Here is a 16,286-nt window from a genome sequence, read left to right on the forward strand (position 1 = left end):
ACAGGTCAACAATGAATTGTCGCAAATTAATTGCAAAAAAAATATACATTATTACCAGAAAAGAATTTGCTTTATTTTGGTCTTGAGATATGCTCTCCTCGGTGAGCTTGCGTGCAAATAAAGGTTTCAGCAAAAGATGTCAAAAACACGCTCTTATCTTGCAAGAATTATTAAGCTCCACTTGACAGTAACTATTCGCCGAATGTCGTTTGTATCGTTGCTTCACAGCTGGCGCGGGCAGACACCAGACCTCGCGGCCCTGGCTTGGTTTGCGACCTTCAACACCATAGCGTGGAAAAGCTTGCTATGGAACAAACTGTTGTTTCTAGTTCGCATCTCTTCGTTCGCAAAACAGCCAGCGGAGCGCGGAAGGAAATTATCGATAAAGACAGCAAACAAGTTGATAACGGACGAGTGTGAACGAAGATGAAAATGGCGACGTCATTATGACAGGCTGCGCCTAAACATACTAGGCAGGAGTTCTTTTTTTATTTATTTTATTTAGTGAACTACTTTGCCTCATCATGCGCCAATCCTTACTTTCTTCTACCAGCTCGCAAGCCACAAGAATTTCTCCATAACTGTCCGTATGCAGTGAAAGACGTTCAGTAGAAAATATGCGTGTTGCGTGTTCAAAATAAACCTGAACAGCAGGAGAATGCAGGGGAATTTGCATGTGACTGTGAAAGCTAGTTAGCTGTAGCTAGCCTTTATTAACAACCATCTGGATATGAAAGTAGCGCGTAGTTGAAATTTTCCCGGAGAAGTTGCATGCCAGTAAAATCAAGGACAGCGGGTGGCATAAAGCGTTGCCACTATTATCTAGTATCACGGGGAGGTGTCAAAACGACTGCAGCTGGCGAAAAACAACCGGCTGCACGTGACAGCCTCTTCTCCGCGAGGCGTGCCTGCACGGCAGCGAAGCCAACCTGTCGCTTGAGCCGCCGAGTGACGCATGTATAGACTTTATCCTGCTCAGGCTGCATCGCAAGAAGTGCGTTGCAAAGGTTCGACCGACCGGTACCGGCAGAGGACACCGCTTAGAAGCGATGCCAGGTCAGCACAAAGAGCGGGCCGAAAGCCTCGACCCAATTTATTAGGCAACGATAGGCTCAGCTCGCACGATCCCTGTCTAATATGCCAATACAGCAAGGAAGGTCAACATGTCCTCCTTTTTTTTTTTTTTTCCCCGAATCCTTTTTCTTTTCCCCTTCGAAGTCGCATTATTCTCTCAGCTTCCGGGTATCAAGGGAGATCATTGCTTCTGCCGCTCTGCGTCGGGTTTCGCCAGAGTTGTTTTGTTTACTTAAGAAGACTCCGAGCCAAAGCTGTGGACCTCAGCTGTCGGAAATCCGGGGGTCTCTGTTGCCCCCTTCCTTCGTAATGAATGATGCTGAGACCCCGGCTAGCACCCCGACACGCTTAGCGCTGCCCGCCTGCGCGACCGAAACAAAACAACGGCGTGGAACGCACGGATGACGCTGAGGGACAAAGGCGCAAGACCCGAGGCCGAATAAGAAAAAAACTTCACGACGGCAGCCAGCCAGCGCGGCAGACGTCTTTCGCTCGGCCTGGCCGATTCGTCCAGCCCGGTGGATTCGCACGCTGCATCGGCATCCCGCCGGTGCCTACCACTACACGGCCGGCCGGCCGCCCTCCCCTCCCTCCCTCTCTCTCTTTCTCTCTCTCTCTCTCCGTGGTGGTGCGCGGCGGTGGTTGCTGTGGCGGTGGTTGCTGTGGTGGTGGGGTTGGCGGTGGTGGTGCGGAAGGAAAGCGGGTTCTCCTTCAGTTCTTCGCGCGCCTCGCATCGGCTTCTCCGCACGCCTCGGGCCCATCGCTCAAGGGAGACGCTTTCTCCTGGCTGGCGCGGTAGTAAGCTCGGCTTCACAATCCCGCCTCTTCCCCACCCCGTTCCTTCTTCAGCTTTTTCGGTCGTTCTTCTCAATTCTCCCCTAGAGACCCCGTGGGTTCTCCTTCTGCTGTTGCCGCAGCCTCCGAGAGAGAAGCGGGTGCCCCAGAACAGAGGAGGTCTCCTGTCTGCGCGCAATCCCTCCTGACAAATGCCCGAGACACGCACCTCTGAAGCTTGCGCCCTTTCCTCTCCGCCAGTACAAATTCTCCGCTTTGTAAGCGAGAAGGATAGGGAAGGCGGCGGTGGACAGGTGACGCCGCCGAAACCGCTCGAAATCCTTCAAGAGCCGGGGGAGCAGACACGACGACACCCCAGGCGACGCTGCCGCGCAGCGGTAGCCGCTGGACTCTGAGAATGATGCGCACGTCAGCTTCCATACGTTTTGGTGTGTTAGACTCCGCGCTGTTGTGTTTACCGCCATTCCGCAGCCACCATATGTTCCTCTTCGTTTAGATTTTTGTATGTTTCCTTACCCCACGAAGCATAACGTGCCTCACATCCGCCATGCGACGCGTTGAAAGCAGGCTTGCTTATCGTAACCTGCCAAGTCCTTTCGCCTTCTCTCTATGTATAAGGTGGCAGCCTCGGTAGCTCTGTTCGGCCCTCGTGCGACTACAGACTTCGCTTAGAAAGCAGCCGTTTACTTGAGGACACTCAGGAGGTGCTGTCTTTGTATATCCTAAACACGGACAAGCTTTTAATCTTTCGAAGCCGATTCCTTGAAGCCCGCAGTTTTTAGCGCGTACCACATGACATTTGAGCAGCCTCCCCCCCCCCCCCCCCCCTCTCCCCCTACCCTTCCTGCAACGACCCTTCCGCGAATGCATTCCCAGCATGTTTCTCTTCGCAGACTTTGCTTGCGGTGAGCGGTAATATACGTGTCACAATTCCTTTGCCATAGCTTTTGCTGACCTCTCGTTCTGTAGTTTTTGTTTTGCTTATTTTGCTGGGTAGGATTTTCGTTCGATCCGCCGCTCTGGCCGAGACGCCCTACCACTGCAGCCGCGTTATTTACAACGCCGGGAGGCTACGGCGCATGTTAAACGCGGGCGGCAACATTTTCTGCACTTTCAATATTCCCGGTTGTCCTCTATCGTCATTATTCGATCGACGCAAAGTGCATTGCTTGCGCTTCGTATAGGCCGTGTTTTACGCTCACCCCTTCTCGTTAACGAAAGTCGCTCGCTTAAGGGAGCACGTGTAAAAGAAGGCAAAACGCTGCTGATAGCATAGAATGAAAAGCGAGATAAAATAGTGTCAAACAGCTTCGTGTATAGAAATTATGCAAACTATATATGCATGCTTCAGTGGACAACTAGGATACGCCGTTCGTTCTCGTGGTGTCCTCGAGATGACCTTCGCTATTGTTTGTGCGCATACCGTCCCACGTCATCTAAATTAAAAGGCTGCTAACGTCGCCAAAGAAAGCAACGCGCTGTCAAAGCCCTGCAAGAAAATACGTGCGGTGCATCACCATCACGGCGACGAAGCGGCGGTGATGGTCGGTTGTGTGCCATTCAGCAAGTGATCACGTGATGCTGCACCGCGTTTGTTCACAAACGAAACAAAAAGCTCCTATAAAGGAAATACGCATGCGCACAACTGCTGCTCACCTCCAGGTGAGGTCGGTCTTTTCCCACTTGGAGCCCTGCAGCGCGTAGCGTCTGACGCGCTCGGCATGCCCGATGACGTCAGGGACGCCACAGCGGGGCCTCTTCATCATGGCCATGGTCTCCTCGTCCAGTCTCCCCGTGGGACGCAGGCCCGCGAACCTCTGCATGCGCTTGAGCGCCGACCGGAAGCCCTGCTCGGTGCGCAGATTGTCCGAGGGCAGCACCGCGTTGCGGCTCGTGTCGCCCATGTAGCCGAAGCGCTCCAGGAAGCCCTGCGAAGGAGAAGAGGAAAAAAGGGGGGAAAAAAAAGTGAGATTAACGGACGAGCTTAGCCACCGCGGTGCCACTGACCGCTGCTAGTTCAGCTTTATTTCTTGCCATTTGATTCTCAGCGCTCTCTCTTTCCTTTTTATTTGCGTGCTCGCGGAAAACGCTGACGCCACCCTTAGGCGACGACGACTATTACTCCTTCTCTGTCCACGTCGCAACAACACATGCCCCCAAAAGAAGGAATCAAGCGAAGCGAGACTACAACAGAAGGAACTGTGCGGCATATACCTATGCTAACGAAAATGTTTATAGGAACCTATTGGTTGGTTTGTGGGGTTTAACGTCCCAAAGCAACTCAGGCTATAAGAGGCGCCGTAGTGGAGGACTCCGGAAATTTAGACCACCTGGGTTTTTTTTAACGTGCACTGACATCGCACAATATACGGGCGCCTTGCTTTCCGCCTCCATCGAAAAGCTGCCGCCGAAGCCGGGATTCGATCCCGCGTCCTTGGGAACAGTAGTCGAGCGCCGTAATCACTGCGCCACCCCGGCGGGGAATATAGGAACCTATTGCTTATCTCAAGAAACGAAAGCTTACTTGATGTGGCCACAAGTATAGTTGAGCGTAGATCGTTCTCTAGAACAAAGTTGTTCAATGTGCCGAAATTGCCAGTGGAGCATGAAAATGACACATCATCGGCAGGGCTTAAACTAGATGGTCGTTCCAATCAGCTATCATACCGTTTTAAAAGCATAATAGTGTATATATGGCCGCATAGCTTACGGCTGGAATATCCCTGTCTGTATACGGTTACAGCGAAAAAGGTAGCTATAGTGAAATCTTCGCTTCCTTGCAGCATCATTACATCGAGACTCTAGTGCATAAGTAAACAGAACTGGAGTAGCAAAGCTCTACAATGGCGTCTTGAGCGAGGTCGACGTGCCAACGCGACAACGCCCGCTAATGAGAGAGGCTTCGACAAGCAGACACCATCCTTCACAATTACGCAGTCCGATAATTGTGACAGATAGAGGAATCCGCGACAGGTCGGTCGTTAGACAGAGCCCTGCTTTATTTATTAACACACCCGTGCATAGCACGCGTCGGTTGCTGCCATCAGAGAAGATCCCTCAAACGGGATTCGTCGTGTCACAGAATGCGGACCCGTGTGCGCGTCATGAATTCTTATCTACATATAGACTCAAAGCAGCAGTCAATCGCACTCAAACACCCTGAGAAGTTGTATTACTGGGCGCATTTTAGGTGACTATGCTGCGCGGACGCCTATAGTTATACTATATGGGACGAAAAGAAGAAATTCGTGTGAGCCGTATTCTGTTCGGCTGTACACAGGGGAACTTGCGACTGCGCGAATATCAAGTCACGAAGCAAACGCGACAACTCTTCTTGGGAGTTCATTGCAAGTTGGCTGACAGCTTCTTGGAAGCAGGCCCCGATTTCGCAAGCCGACATGAGTCGCGTACATCGCAAGTCTGTTCTGCAGAGCCTAATTTGAACATCGTTGCGGTTGACAGCTGGTCGAGTTCAAATGCATGGAATCGGTAGCGCTCGCGCATGCGCCTTCATGATCACCCCAGCCTGCGGCGGTGTTGATCATGCCCGGACTGGCTATAATAAACCTACTTGCCGTCATAGGCGCCTGACGAAAGAAAACAATATTCCAATACAACGATTCCAGTACAATAGAGAAGTAAATTAACGTCTTTTATATTATCAAGTCATATGTTATCCTCGCAGTTCGCATCGAATTTAGCCTCCAGATCCATTCTCGGCGTCTTTTTTTCATCCTGCGCTTGTGAGAACCCTCTCCCCGAGCTTTGTAACGTCATCGCAAGATTGCAAACCGGAGAACAAACAGAATCAGCACCCCCGCTTCTCAAGTGCGCGGAACGAGATTACCAACGATCCTTTGTTGCGCGTGTTTTTAACGCTCGTATCACCGCGCTCCTGCTCTCGCTCGTCTGACTTGAGAGAGGACCGCAGGCAATCACTCCGGGCGCGGCACAGCCCCGACTCCCGCTCTGGTATGAGAGATCTTCGACGCAAGAGCGCGCGCATCGCTGACGCGATCTGACATGGCTGCCGCAGCACACGTGGCGACGACCTCGTCACCCGTCGCCGCCGCTGCCAGGCGCCTGCCTGGCCGAGGAGACAGAGATAGCCCTTGCCACTGGCGGACAACCTCGCGTCGCCAACAGCATAGCCAACAACGGTCTTGGGGCTAGCGGCTCTGATTGGATTACGGCTCGACGCGCAGACGACACCACAACCGGAAGCCGAGACGGTTCGCTTCTGATTGCGGGCGCTGGCACGCCGCACTGCGCTGCTATGGGAACTGCGGGCAGAGTACCAGGATGCCCCTTGGGACTTTTTTGTCATGCTCCGTTTACTGTAGCGCCTCTCTTTTTTTTTCATTTTTGTTTTGTTTTCAACTCCTTCGGGCTTGTTACCACACGGGGTGTGTGTGCGTGGGGGGGGGGGGGGGGGGGGGGCTCTTCGTTCCACGTTCCGAGATAAAGTTCTACTTCCTTTGACACCCTCGCTTTGGCGAAGTGGCGAGTGTAAGTGATGCAGATGAAACGAAGGAAAACGTATATCTCGCCTACAGACAGGGATTCGTTGGACGCAGCACCAACCAACAAGTGCGGAAAGAGCCGACGTTAGCAAGATATTCAATCCTTTAACTCACGCTGGAGTATGAGAAAGCACGGTTTCTATATAACTATCACCTTTAAACCAACATGAGAATGAACTTTGTGACTCACGGAAACAAAAGCGGATAATTCGGAATTTCCTTACAGCGTATATGTTGGGCCTCTCTTTTTTTCAGCGAACCATAGGAAGTTAGAAAGCCGGAGAAAAGATTCTTGTCGTCGTGATCTCAAATTGTGAGCTGAACCACCCGTCTCGAACATAATATCAATACCTACCTTAATGTTCTCACTCTTTAACATTCCGCCTGTCATAGTGAGCGACAAATAAATCGGCATTCTTAAAAAAACGCAGAAAATTCTCAAGTGCATTCTTCATGTTGGTCGTTTCTTGCATGCTGTGTGGTAGATCACAACGACAATTGATATAACTGTCCCAGGTCACAGATATTTTCCGTTAATATAGATTTGCAAAAGGAAGCTCCATGTCACCAATAGCAATTTTCTATTGCAACGAGCGTAAAAGACAAAAGGTTACGCATTTTCAATGGTGGAAGCTGTTGGTCTTTTGGATGCTTTTGCTTTAGGAAAATGCACACGAAATTTCATACTCAAAACTTAGCGCTCCTCTATTCATCCTATGTGAATATTGGTATCAAAAAGGAAGCTTGCGGAGAACTGAACTATAGGTGGTATTCTTATCCCATAAAAGACTGCGCAGCGCATTAAAGAATTAAATCTAATTACATGAATTGTTCGTCCTCCCTGGTTGCTACCCCGATCGAGTGCTGATCGTTAATATGCGTTTAGAGGAAATCGCTTCGTGTCTTAGGAAGTTAACGATGTAAAGAACTGGACTCACAGGGACGCAAAATGACAACTCTACCTAAAATTGTATTCCACTGGACCCCTGAGGAATATTGTGAAATAGAGAATTTTTAGGTTATAATTTTTTATTCTGATTAAATATTTTCTACTTAAGAAGACGCTCTGAATTTGGCATAGATGCTTTCAAAAGAGTATCTTCTTTTTTTTAATATATATAATTTCCCGCAACCCGTCAACGCTGCAACTGGAGTCCCAAACTAGGGACATCCACCTAGTGCTTGTAAGGGCCGCGGTTCCTTATGGGCTGATACAAACATACCTCCTGGCTCTTGTATAGCCAAATAAATGTTCTTACCACCACCACGTATCCTGTAAATGATACAGCGAAGCTGCACTAATTAGCGACTACGGTGCAAAAATTCCCCAGGTCATTCTCATAAGCGAGTCCAGCTGCTCCTTTATGTGTATTTTCGCATAACTCTAGTCGGCAACCACTTTAAATACAAAAAAAAAAATGTTTCGCGTCACAATATTTTCGGGCTTACTGTATGATAGGTAGTATGACAAACTAGCCTAATTCAGTTGTAAAAAACAATGAAGACGGGATAGTCTAGCACAAGGTTCAGAGAAGGAACGGCCGGAGTACAAAATTGGAAGGCGATTCATAAGAAATCGCAAAGTGTGTCTGCTCAATGTAACCTTGCCGTTCGCTGCAAACAAGAGGATGCCTACCCGTAACAAAGGCTGCTTTTTAAGTTGAGACAGCTCAACTTTCCGCGAGTAAAGAAAAAAGCAATGATTGGCTAAGCCATGCGAGTACAATGCAGTGTTTACCATCATCTTGCCCTTCATGGCCGCCAGCGGCTCTTGCTGAGCTGGCTCAACGAGGCACAAGAGGAGAATCACAGCGAATGACACGACACGCCAGGCCATAAGAACTCTTCTCCCTGTCGATCTCCGCGGAGTCCAGTGCTTCATAGGAGTGTAGCGAGAAACTATGCCCAGACGAGGTATCTTCGAAGATGTCACACCACCACGCTTCCAGCTCCACTGAAGGCAGGACAACAACGACACTGAACACCTTTTCATCAACGGATTCTCCCTCGCTACCGACCCAACGTCCGCTGCGGGAGCTCCGGAAAGTGAGGCGCGGGCACGAGAAGGTGCGGCTCTTTTCCTACACCGTAAAAGACGGAAAGACGTCATGACCTTTGCGTCACCACAGTCCGGCCACCACCGCACCCGTTCTCCGCGACCCTGGTCTGAACAGAACGCGAATGAATGGCCCGGCACGGCACAGAAGGGAGACCACAGCATCCGACCACATGTTGACGCACGTGTCAAGCAGGAGGGCGACCCGCGACGTAAGCGAAGGGCCGCATGGCCGACATGTGCACCCGTTATTAACGAGACCACGTTTTGAATCGGCGGTGTGGACTAGCTAGAGGCATCGTAAGAGAAAGCGCGGAATAAGGAGGAGAAACGACAGCTGTGGAGCGTGGCTTATCACTCATGCGGCAAACAATGCTTCTAGCACTGCACAACACACTTTCTCTTCGCATCTGATCTAGAAGAACACGTGCTTTTTTTGTTGTTGTTGTTGTTGATTTTTTTCACCATGAAATATATTACACGCAGATGCTTACAGCAAATACTTCGGGCATGTGTGATATTGTGTTCACTATTTAATGCGCTCATCCCAGTGGTATTCGTGTGAGCACATGCCTATTGCATGCTCATAAAACAAGATGAAAACGAAATCTACCGAAGAAAAGGGCCTTTTCTTGTCTTAGAAAGTTGTCGCGCACACCTAAGAAGAGGTACCAGTCGGAAAAAATTACAGAAAATTTTCTGATGTTACGACAGAATTTCTGTGCGGTTTTTGATGGGAAACCTGTTGTGACAACAGAACATTCTGTCGTAACATCAGAAATTTCTGTAGTTACAACAAAAAAGTGCTGCAGAACTAGACAACAAAAATATACTACAGAAAAACTACAGAACTACAGAAAAGTACTACAGAAATACAGAAATATCTGATGGTTACGACAGAACTACAGGATATTTTGTCGTAGTTTTGACACAGTTCTGTAGTTTTTTTTTTTTTTTTTTTCAACTGGTACTTGCATGCTGTAACGCAAATCATCAAAGCAACCTTCACAATAAGGGAAGTACGTAACGCCATACCAGCAGCTGGTTACTTGTAATGAATTACATTTCCTTAGAATTTTGCAGGGCATCGATTACTTTTTGTAAATGGCAACGTTCTCGCTAATCCAATTACGGTTTTTCAGCAATCGATTACTCGTAATCTGCAGTATTTTTTTAAGGAACGAGTTGAATACAGTGGTTCAACAATTCTAGATTCTGCACTCATTGATAAACAACGTTGCAGCCCGCAATCCCATCGCGTTAGACCGACAACGGCCCGGCCCATCAAAAGGCGCGCGTGAGCGGATGTCCTCGAACAGAAGCGCAGCACGGCGTAACATCTAGGTAGCTGCACGCATCTAGATATACTAAATAGAAAAACAAAAAATGCCGATGACATTTTCGAAAAGCAACTGCAGTTGAAATTAAGAGACTGTACATCAAGCAAGCAGCACTAGCTCATTCTCGCCGGGGTATATTTTTGCTACTCTGATAAAACATGGGAGAAAGGTGACGCAGTAGTAATCGATTAAGGCTTTGCAATAGCTAAGCTACTTTTCACGGCTGTAAATTAACCCTCAAATACATTCCATCTAAGATGAAATAGCTGTAATTACAATTGATTACTTATTTCTGTAAACTGCACACAACTGGCTCAGTCGCCATCAGGCATGTTTGCAGGAGAGAAGACGCTTGTGCAGAGTGGGTACCTCGTTGGTGGTCACTGAAAATTTCAGCAATTCCGAATCTTTTTTGAGGCTATCTTTCGACTCCTCTTCTACTCTCTCAACGGCGAAGAAAGGCATGCAGTGAAACTTATACGGAACACTTCTGCCGAACATGCACCCTCGATGTCTGCTGGTACGAATCTTCGTTCACTATATTCTCCTCGTAGGGCACAGTAGCGGGGTACCTCGATGCCCTCGCCTCGCGCTGGCCGTCGAGGCACCCCAGACGCGTGCTTGTCGCCGCGGATCGAACGGACTCTGACACTTGCCTCTTGCGGGAGATATATAGTTGCGCTGGAGTCCCAGCCGAGGCATGACACGCCACGCCAAGGCGAGCACGCTGAATTAGACGACGATCGATCCTACCACGTTGCGTCGAAGAATGAAGAAGAAAGAACGTGGCTGATAATAGACCCGCCTTTGAATTTCTCCTTTCCAGCCAATGACTCGCATTATGTGTGATCTTCTCGCGAAAGAGGCCGTCCTCTGCCCATCCAAGGCATTGCGTTCGCGTGGAAAAGCACGTCCCCATACTCTTACGCATCGCCACAGGGTTGTTTCTACGATGAGCTGTATACTTTTCCCCGCGGAGTGGGTGCTTTTAATGCGTGCACTTTTCCCCGTGTGGGCGGTATTCGGAGCGTTGATGCTCCCACGCGTGACGCTCCGCTCTCGTAAGTATCAGCCTCTGTTGATAAGCATGATTTGCGTCGATTTTCGTGCAAGTACAACATCGTTCGTGTATCATTTTTGTAATACGCGCGTGAGGCGGTTATCAGAAAAGGAGTCGCGTAACTCTGAACCCCACTCTCGGATACGCAACGCCATAAACAACTGCTGTAAGCTCAGTCATGCTGGGAACGAAGGTAAAACAATTACGACCGATTTGTATAGTTAGTCAAATGCGAAGTAGGTGCGTAGCACTGTTTATCCCTGCTATACCTTTCCATCGCTTGCAGTCGCGCAGTCCGTTTTCCTGAAATTTCTACCACACGTTTGTTCCTCTTCGCTTCGGCATCCGTTTCACAACGACGCCCAGTATCTTGAGCAGTTTCCTGAGCACGCTCGGCACATTTCCTCGTTATTCGTGTTTATAGATTCTTTCACCGTTTAGCTACAATATCAGAACAGTAGACTCACGATCCCGCTGCCTTCGTAACCGTTGCACTTCAGCACGTCGAGCACGGCGAACCTGCGCCGCAGTGCCAGTCTTTATCCATTGCGACGCGAATCAAACGCGCGGCGCAGCCGCGTCCTCAGCTTTCCTTACACCATCTTCAGAAATGATCGAAAACAGGCACAATGTACCCCTTTACAACGCAGTGCTCTGCGGCCGAAAGGTCTGGGGTGTGATCATAGGAGGAGAGAAAGAGAGAGGGAAACGCGCCTGAAGGCGAGCGCCAATGAAAGGGGTAGGGACAACAAATTTTTGTGCTGTGCTCTTGCGTTGTAAATAGTGCGTAGCGATTCTGTAGGAGCACGGTGTTAGAAGCCCAAAATCGCATTAAATAATTTATTATTGTATTATTAGTATGCAGCAGTTTCGGTTTTGGTTCGTATTTGCCAGGTTTTTACTTGACGTCAAGAAACAGAAGACATAACATTGAAATGTTACGTGGGCCAAAAACTCATGACGTCAAGAAGCAGGCGCGTCGTCTGCTCTGTTTGCAGTGTGACTCCGCCATATGCTCTCATGGCGAAGTCACACTGCAGAAAGAGCTGGTCAACTGTATCTAATTTACTATCAATGTGACGCAACGACGTACGCATGCCGTGAAATAAAGACGTTTAACACTTTGCCAATAACTGTGTCCTAGTATCTCATTGCTAAAACTCCAAAGCAAAACAGTGAAGAGTAGTCTATGGATCCTGAAGATATGGCAAAGCAACGAGAAGTGAAGAGAGAACATGACAGCAGAATATGGTAGGAGTTGCTGAAACACCAGAAGAACGGACAACGAGGCTGGAGGATGTTGAACGCGGTGCTCAGCGGGAAGGTATTGACGCCTTCGCGCGATCATTGGTTTAACTATGCTTAAAACTAGGTAACTTTTTTTCGGAAGTCTCTTCCCTTCACAACAACCTTCCTACCCCTCTTTCTCTCTTTCTACAAGGAAAAGAAAAATTTCCTCTCTCCACATTGACACCTGCAAAACATAAAGACATCATGGCCAGTTTCCCCCTCCTCCGACGCAGTGAGAAGAAGTCTGAACATCGCAGCGGTCTACTTGGCGATTACGTAACAATTTTTAGCGTTAACGCAAAATTACTTGCCATGAATTATCTAGAAACTTTAGGCATCCAAATCTTTTTGACTCGTCGAATTATCAAAAACGATGCTAGCTTAAAACAGTTTCACGCTTGCTTTGAAGCCTACGATATATTCATAGCTGCCGTCCAGTATAAAGTGCGTAATCCTGCGTTTGCACAATAACATCGAATGAGATTAGATCAGATTTGATATGATCTCACTCTTTGGCAGCTTCTGTCGCGAGAAGCATTAAATAGATGTCTGTGCAGAATGGAAGAAATTCGGAAAAGTAGAAATTTCACAAATCTTTTAAAGCGCCGCGTTTGAAAAATAAAATGACCGGTACTCTCTGCGAGTATGTTTCTGCGGTTCTTTATTTTTCCACTTATGCATTACTGCGAACATGTTGCACGCTGGACTTTCGACACGGCTAAAGCCAGGCGTTTCGAAGGCAGCGTCTCAGCAAGCCAAAGACCGAAGTGGGGCTGCTGGGCCCCTGTGCCATAATCGAGGCGAAGACAGAGCGCTCCGCTCCGGCCCCCTTCGGGACCGTTCGGTTCCATTTATTCCGGTTGCTGGGACATCGTACCCGCCAACACACGCAGCAGCCTAATCGAATCACTCGTACCGCTGTTTCCCGGGATTGCGGCGCCAATCTCGCGGCCACCCCCGCGAACTTCTCCCCTGGGGCTCATTTGTAGGCCCCCACCTCGGCCGGACTCTTGCATACCGGGGTCCGGCCCAAAACAGGCGAGCCGGATCTCACCCCGGACGTGCGTGTCGTCCATCCGGCGCAACACACCATGCAGGAACAAAAAAGCAAACGCGATGCGAACCAGGCGACCGCATATTTATACGACGCGCGACTTTATATTTCGTGAGGAGAAAAGCTTATTCTAGCCTAAGCATTACAATATATCTAGTGTGCATTCTTATCCGCGCGCAAATCATTCATGAAGGAACAAGGATCAATAGTGCATTAGATGTGGGCAACGACATGAAATCAGGTTGAAATCTCATGAGGCTAATACTCACCTCTGTTCGTCGCCGGTTCCCGATACCGTGCAGCTATAAATGTAGCTCTAATTTTTTTCTTTATTCTCTATTGAAGGCTACAGTGGCGCAGCAGATTGACAAAGGTACAATGTCGTCCTTTTGTTGCAGGTGACAAAACAGCTGGTTTGATTTGTGGGCAACCTCATGGGTTCAAAACCTCATGAGGTATAGCCCGCCTCCGCTGCTCCCGCGAGCACTTTAAGGAGAACTTCACGCACGTCTTTCAGCCACCGCACAATGCATGGTTCCTTCCGTAGAGTCAAGCTCCAACTTGTAAATTTTGCTTCTTGCGCGCTCCTTACATGTTTTATGGTGTACCCTAAAAAATAATAAAAAGAAGAAAAAAAAAAACGCCGGGGTGGCGCAGTGGTTAGGACGCTTTACTACTGTGCCCGAATGTGCGGGTTCGAATACCGGCCTCGGTGGCTGCTTTTCGTTGGAGGCGAAAAGCAGGGCGCCCGTGTGCCGTGCGATGTCATCATCATTATCAGCCTGACTATACCCACTGCAGGGCGAAGGCCTCTCCCATATTCCTCCAACTAACCCGGTCCATGTGCTAGCTGCATCCACTTGACCCCTGCGAACTTCTTAACCTCATCCGCCTACCTAAATTTCTGCAGCCCCCTGCTACGCTTTCCTTCCCTTGGAATCCAGTTTGTTACCCTAAGCGACCATCAGTTATCCTTTCTTAGCACTACATGTCCTGCTCATGCCTGTTTCTTCCTGATTTCCACTAGAATGCCAGTGACTTGAGTTATTTTTCTGACCCACTCTGCACGCTCCCTATCTCTTAATGTTACCCCTGCCATTTTTCGTTCATGGCCCTCTGGGTTGTCCTCAACTTAAGTAGAACCCTCTTTGTTAGCCTCCACGTTTCAGCCCCATAAGTGAGTACAGGTAAGATGCAACTGTTGTATACTTCTCTCTTGAGCGATACCGGCAAGCTGCTAGTCATAATATGGGAGTGCTTGCCAAATGCGCTCCATCCCAATCTTATTCTCCTTGTTTTGTTGTTGCTGCGCGATGTGAGTGAGCGTTAAAAAAACCACAGGTGGTCGAAATTTCCGGAGCCCTCCACAGCGGCGTCTCTCATAGCCCAAGTCGCTTTAGGACGTTAAACCGAAAACCAAACCAAACCAAACTTTTAATCAAAAAATTTAACTACAAGAACAAGAGAGCGAAAATGTTTTCCCTACTTTAGGAGCAATGATGCTAAATCTGCAAGAGCGACATCAGCCACGGCGAAAAGCATTGAGCGACATTATATACGGCACGTAGGTGAATCCGTTCTCCTTCTTGCGCATTTATTCTAGCCATCGTCATCATGAATGACGCAATAATCAAGTTGGCTTTAGCGTTCAAGGAAACCGAACTCGTAAAAGAGAGAAACAAACGAATCACCTCGTTTCCCGTGCACGGACGAAGGTAAGGGGGTTACTGGGGAGGCAAACGATCCGGGCTGAATACCGCTACTTAAGTTTCGGGCCGAAAAAAAAAAGAAAAGAAAACTGCTCGACTAAGCTGGCCCGAAGAATGATTTCGTAATTATTAACCGTGTTCTGGAGCACAGAGAGACACTTTATTACGTTCCCTGCCTCGTCGCCAGAACGACACAAAAGCCCCGAAAAGAGGGGCTGGTCGGGTCGAAGTTATAATCACCGTCTCACCCAAATCGAATTACCTCGAGCGGCCCGAGGCTGGCCGATGATTGAGCCGCCCGGAGTGCTCATTTTGGTGGGCCGCCGCGTTTCACTCCGGCCTTGGCAGATTAGTGGGACCCTTTTATAGCGTACCGCGCACCTGCGCAGTTAGTGCCTGGAGCTCATAGGCGACCACCGACGGAGAAATTGAACCCCATCGCTACCTAAATCTTTTAGTTAATTCGTATTAACGAGGTTACAGTGTTGGTGGTTAAGCATACAATAAGAAACACGAGGAAAGATGAGGCGGAAAGCAACAGGGCTGGCGTACACTAATCAAGAAGGAGTAGTATTTGGAGTATAGCATCGGCTGGCATAGGTTTTACATAGGTTAGTGTAGGCAAGCATCGGCTAGCAAAGGTTGGTATAGGCTGACGTATCAGGGCGTGGGCTAGCACATGCTGTTTTAGGCTAGCATGAGCTGCCATACGCGAGCTTGGACATGGCTTAAGCAGGCATTGGTAGGCACACACTGGTGTGCAGACTTGCGCATCACGTGAATACCTCTTAAAAAGAATGGCTTGAAATCATCAAAATGAAATAATGTAGCACACCAATTAGAAACACAGTGACGTATACGCACATTTTCATGCATAAGCCTATCGATCTAAAAGGCATGTCCACCACTAATACCTTCACTTCAGTCCTCCAGATGGCTCCACCCACGAGAAGCCTACACAACACTGGGATAGGCTAGCCACCCTAATTGGGACAAACATTAGGCGGTAGTTTAGTTTGGCTAAGCGCGGATATACAATCAGCATTACTTAACTCTCGTTTAGCTAACTTTTGCTTCGTTTAGCTTTGCTTCCCCCTCGACGTTCCGTCGAGCGATTTACAGCGTTCGCGTTGCCAGCAGGTGCCTAAGGTTGAGAAGCCGACTCGGCTTCGCTGCGAGAATGATTGTTCGGGCGCCATTAGGAGAAGCGCACCTAGCAGGGGCATGGCTCGCAGTTCGATATATTGAATGTTCTGCTGTACGGGAGTTCGATCAATGCGGGCTCAATTTTGCATTAAAGTTTCAAGGGGATTTTTAAGAGTTCAATATAAGCAATAATTCGATATATCCGGGTCATGTAAATCCGGGACCTACAGTAGTAGCCT

General features: G+C 48.8%; 1 protein-coding gene across 2 annotated transcripts in view; it reads right to left on the reverse strand.

Moving 5' to 3' along the window:
• Nucleotides 1–16,286, reverse strand: part of LOC146197192 (matrix metalloproteinase-2-like) — a 206,076-nt gene that overhangs the window by 87,269 nt on the left and 102,521 nt on the right. The window contains exons 2-3 of one of the 2 annotated variants that reach the window (XM_084598979.1): nucleotides 8,131–8,346; nucleotides 3,526–3,797 (exon numbers count right to left, since the gene is read on the reverse strand). In XM_084598979.1, coding sequence (XP_084455105.1) covers nucleotides 3,526–3,797; nucleotides 8,131–8,346 — 488 coding nt within the window. The remainder of the gene's footprint in view (nucleotides 1–3,525; nucleotides 3,798–8,130; nucleotides 8,347–16,286) is intronic. The other variant, XM_084598980.1, reaches the window with a different exon arrangement.

This window comes from Amblyomma maculatum, chromosome 3, assembly GCF_055883805.1.
Source record: "Amblyomma maculatum isolate TAMU_Amacu chromosome 3, ASM5588380v1, whole genome shotgun sequence".
NCBI classification, from domain to species: domain Eukaryota; kingdom Metazoa; phylum Arthropoda; class Arachnida; order Ixodida; family Ixodidae; genus Amblyomma; species Amblyomma maculatum.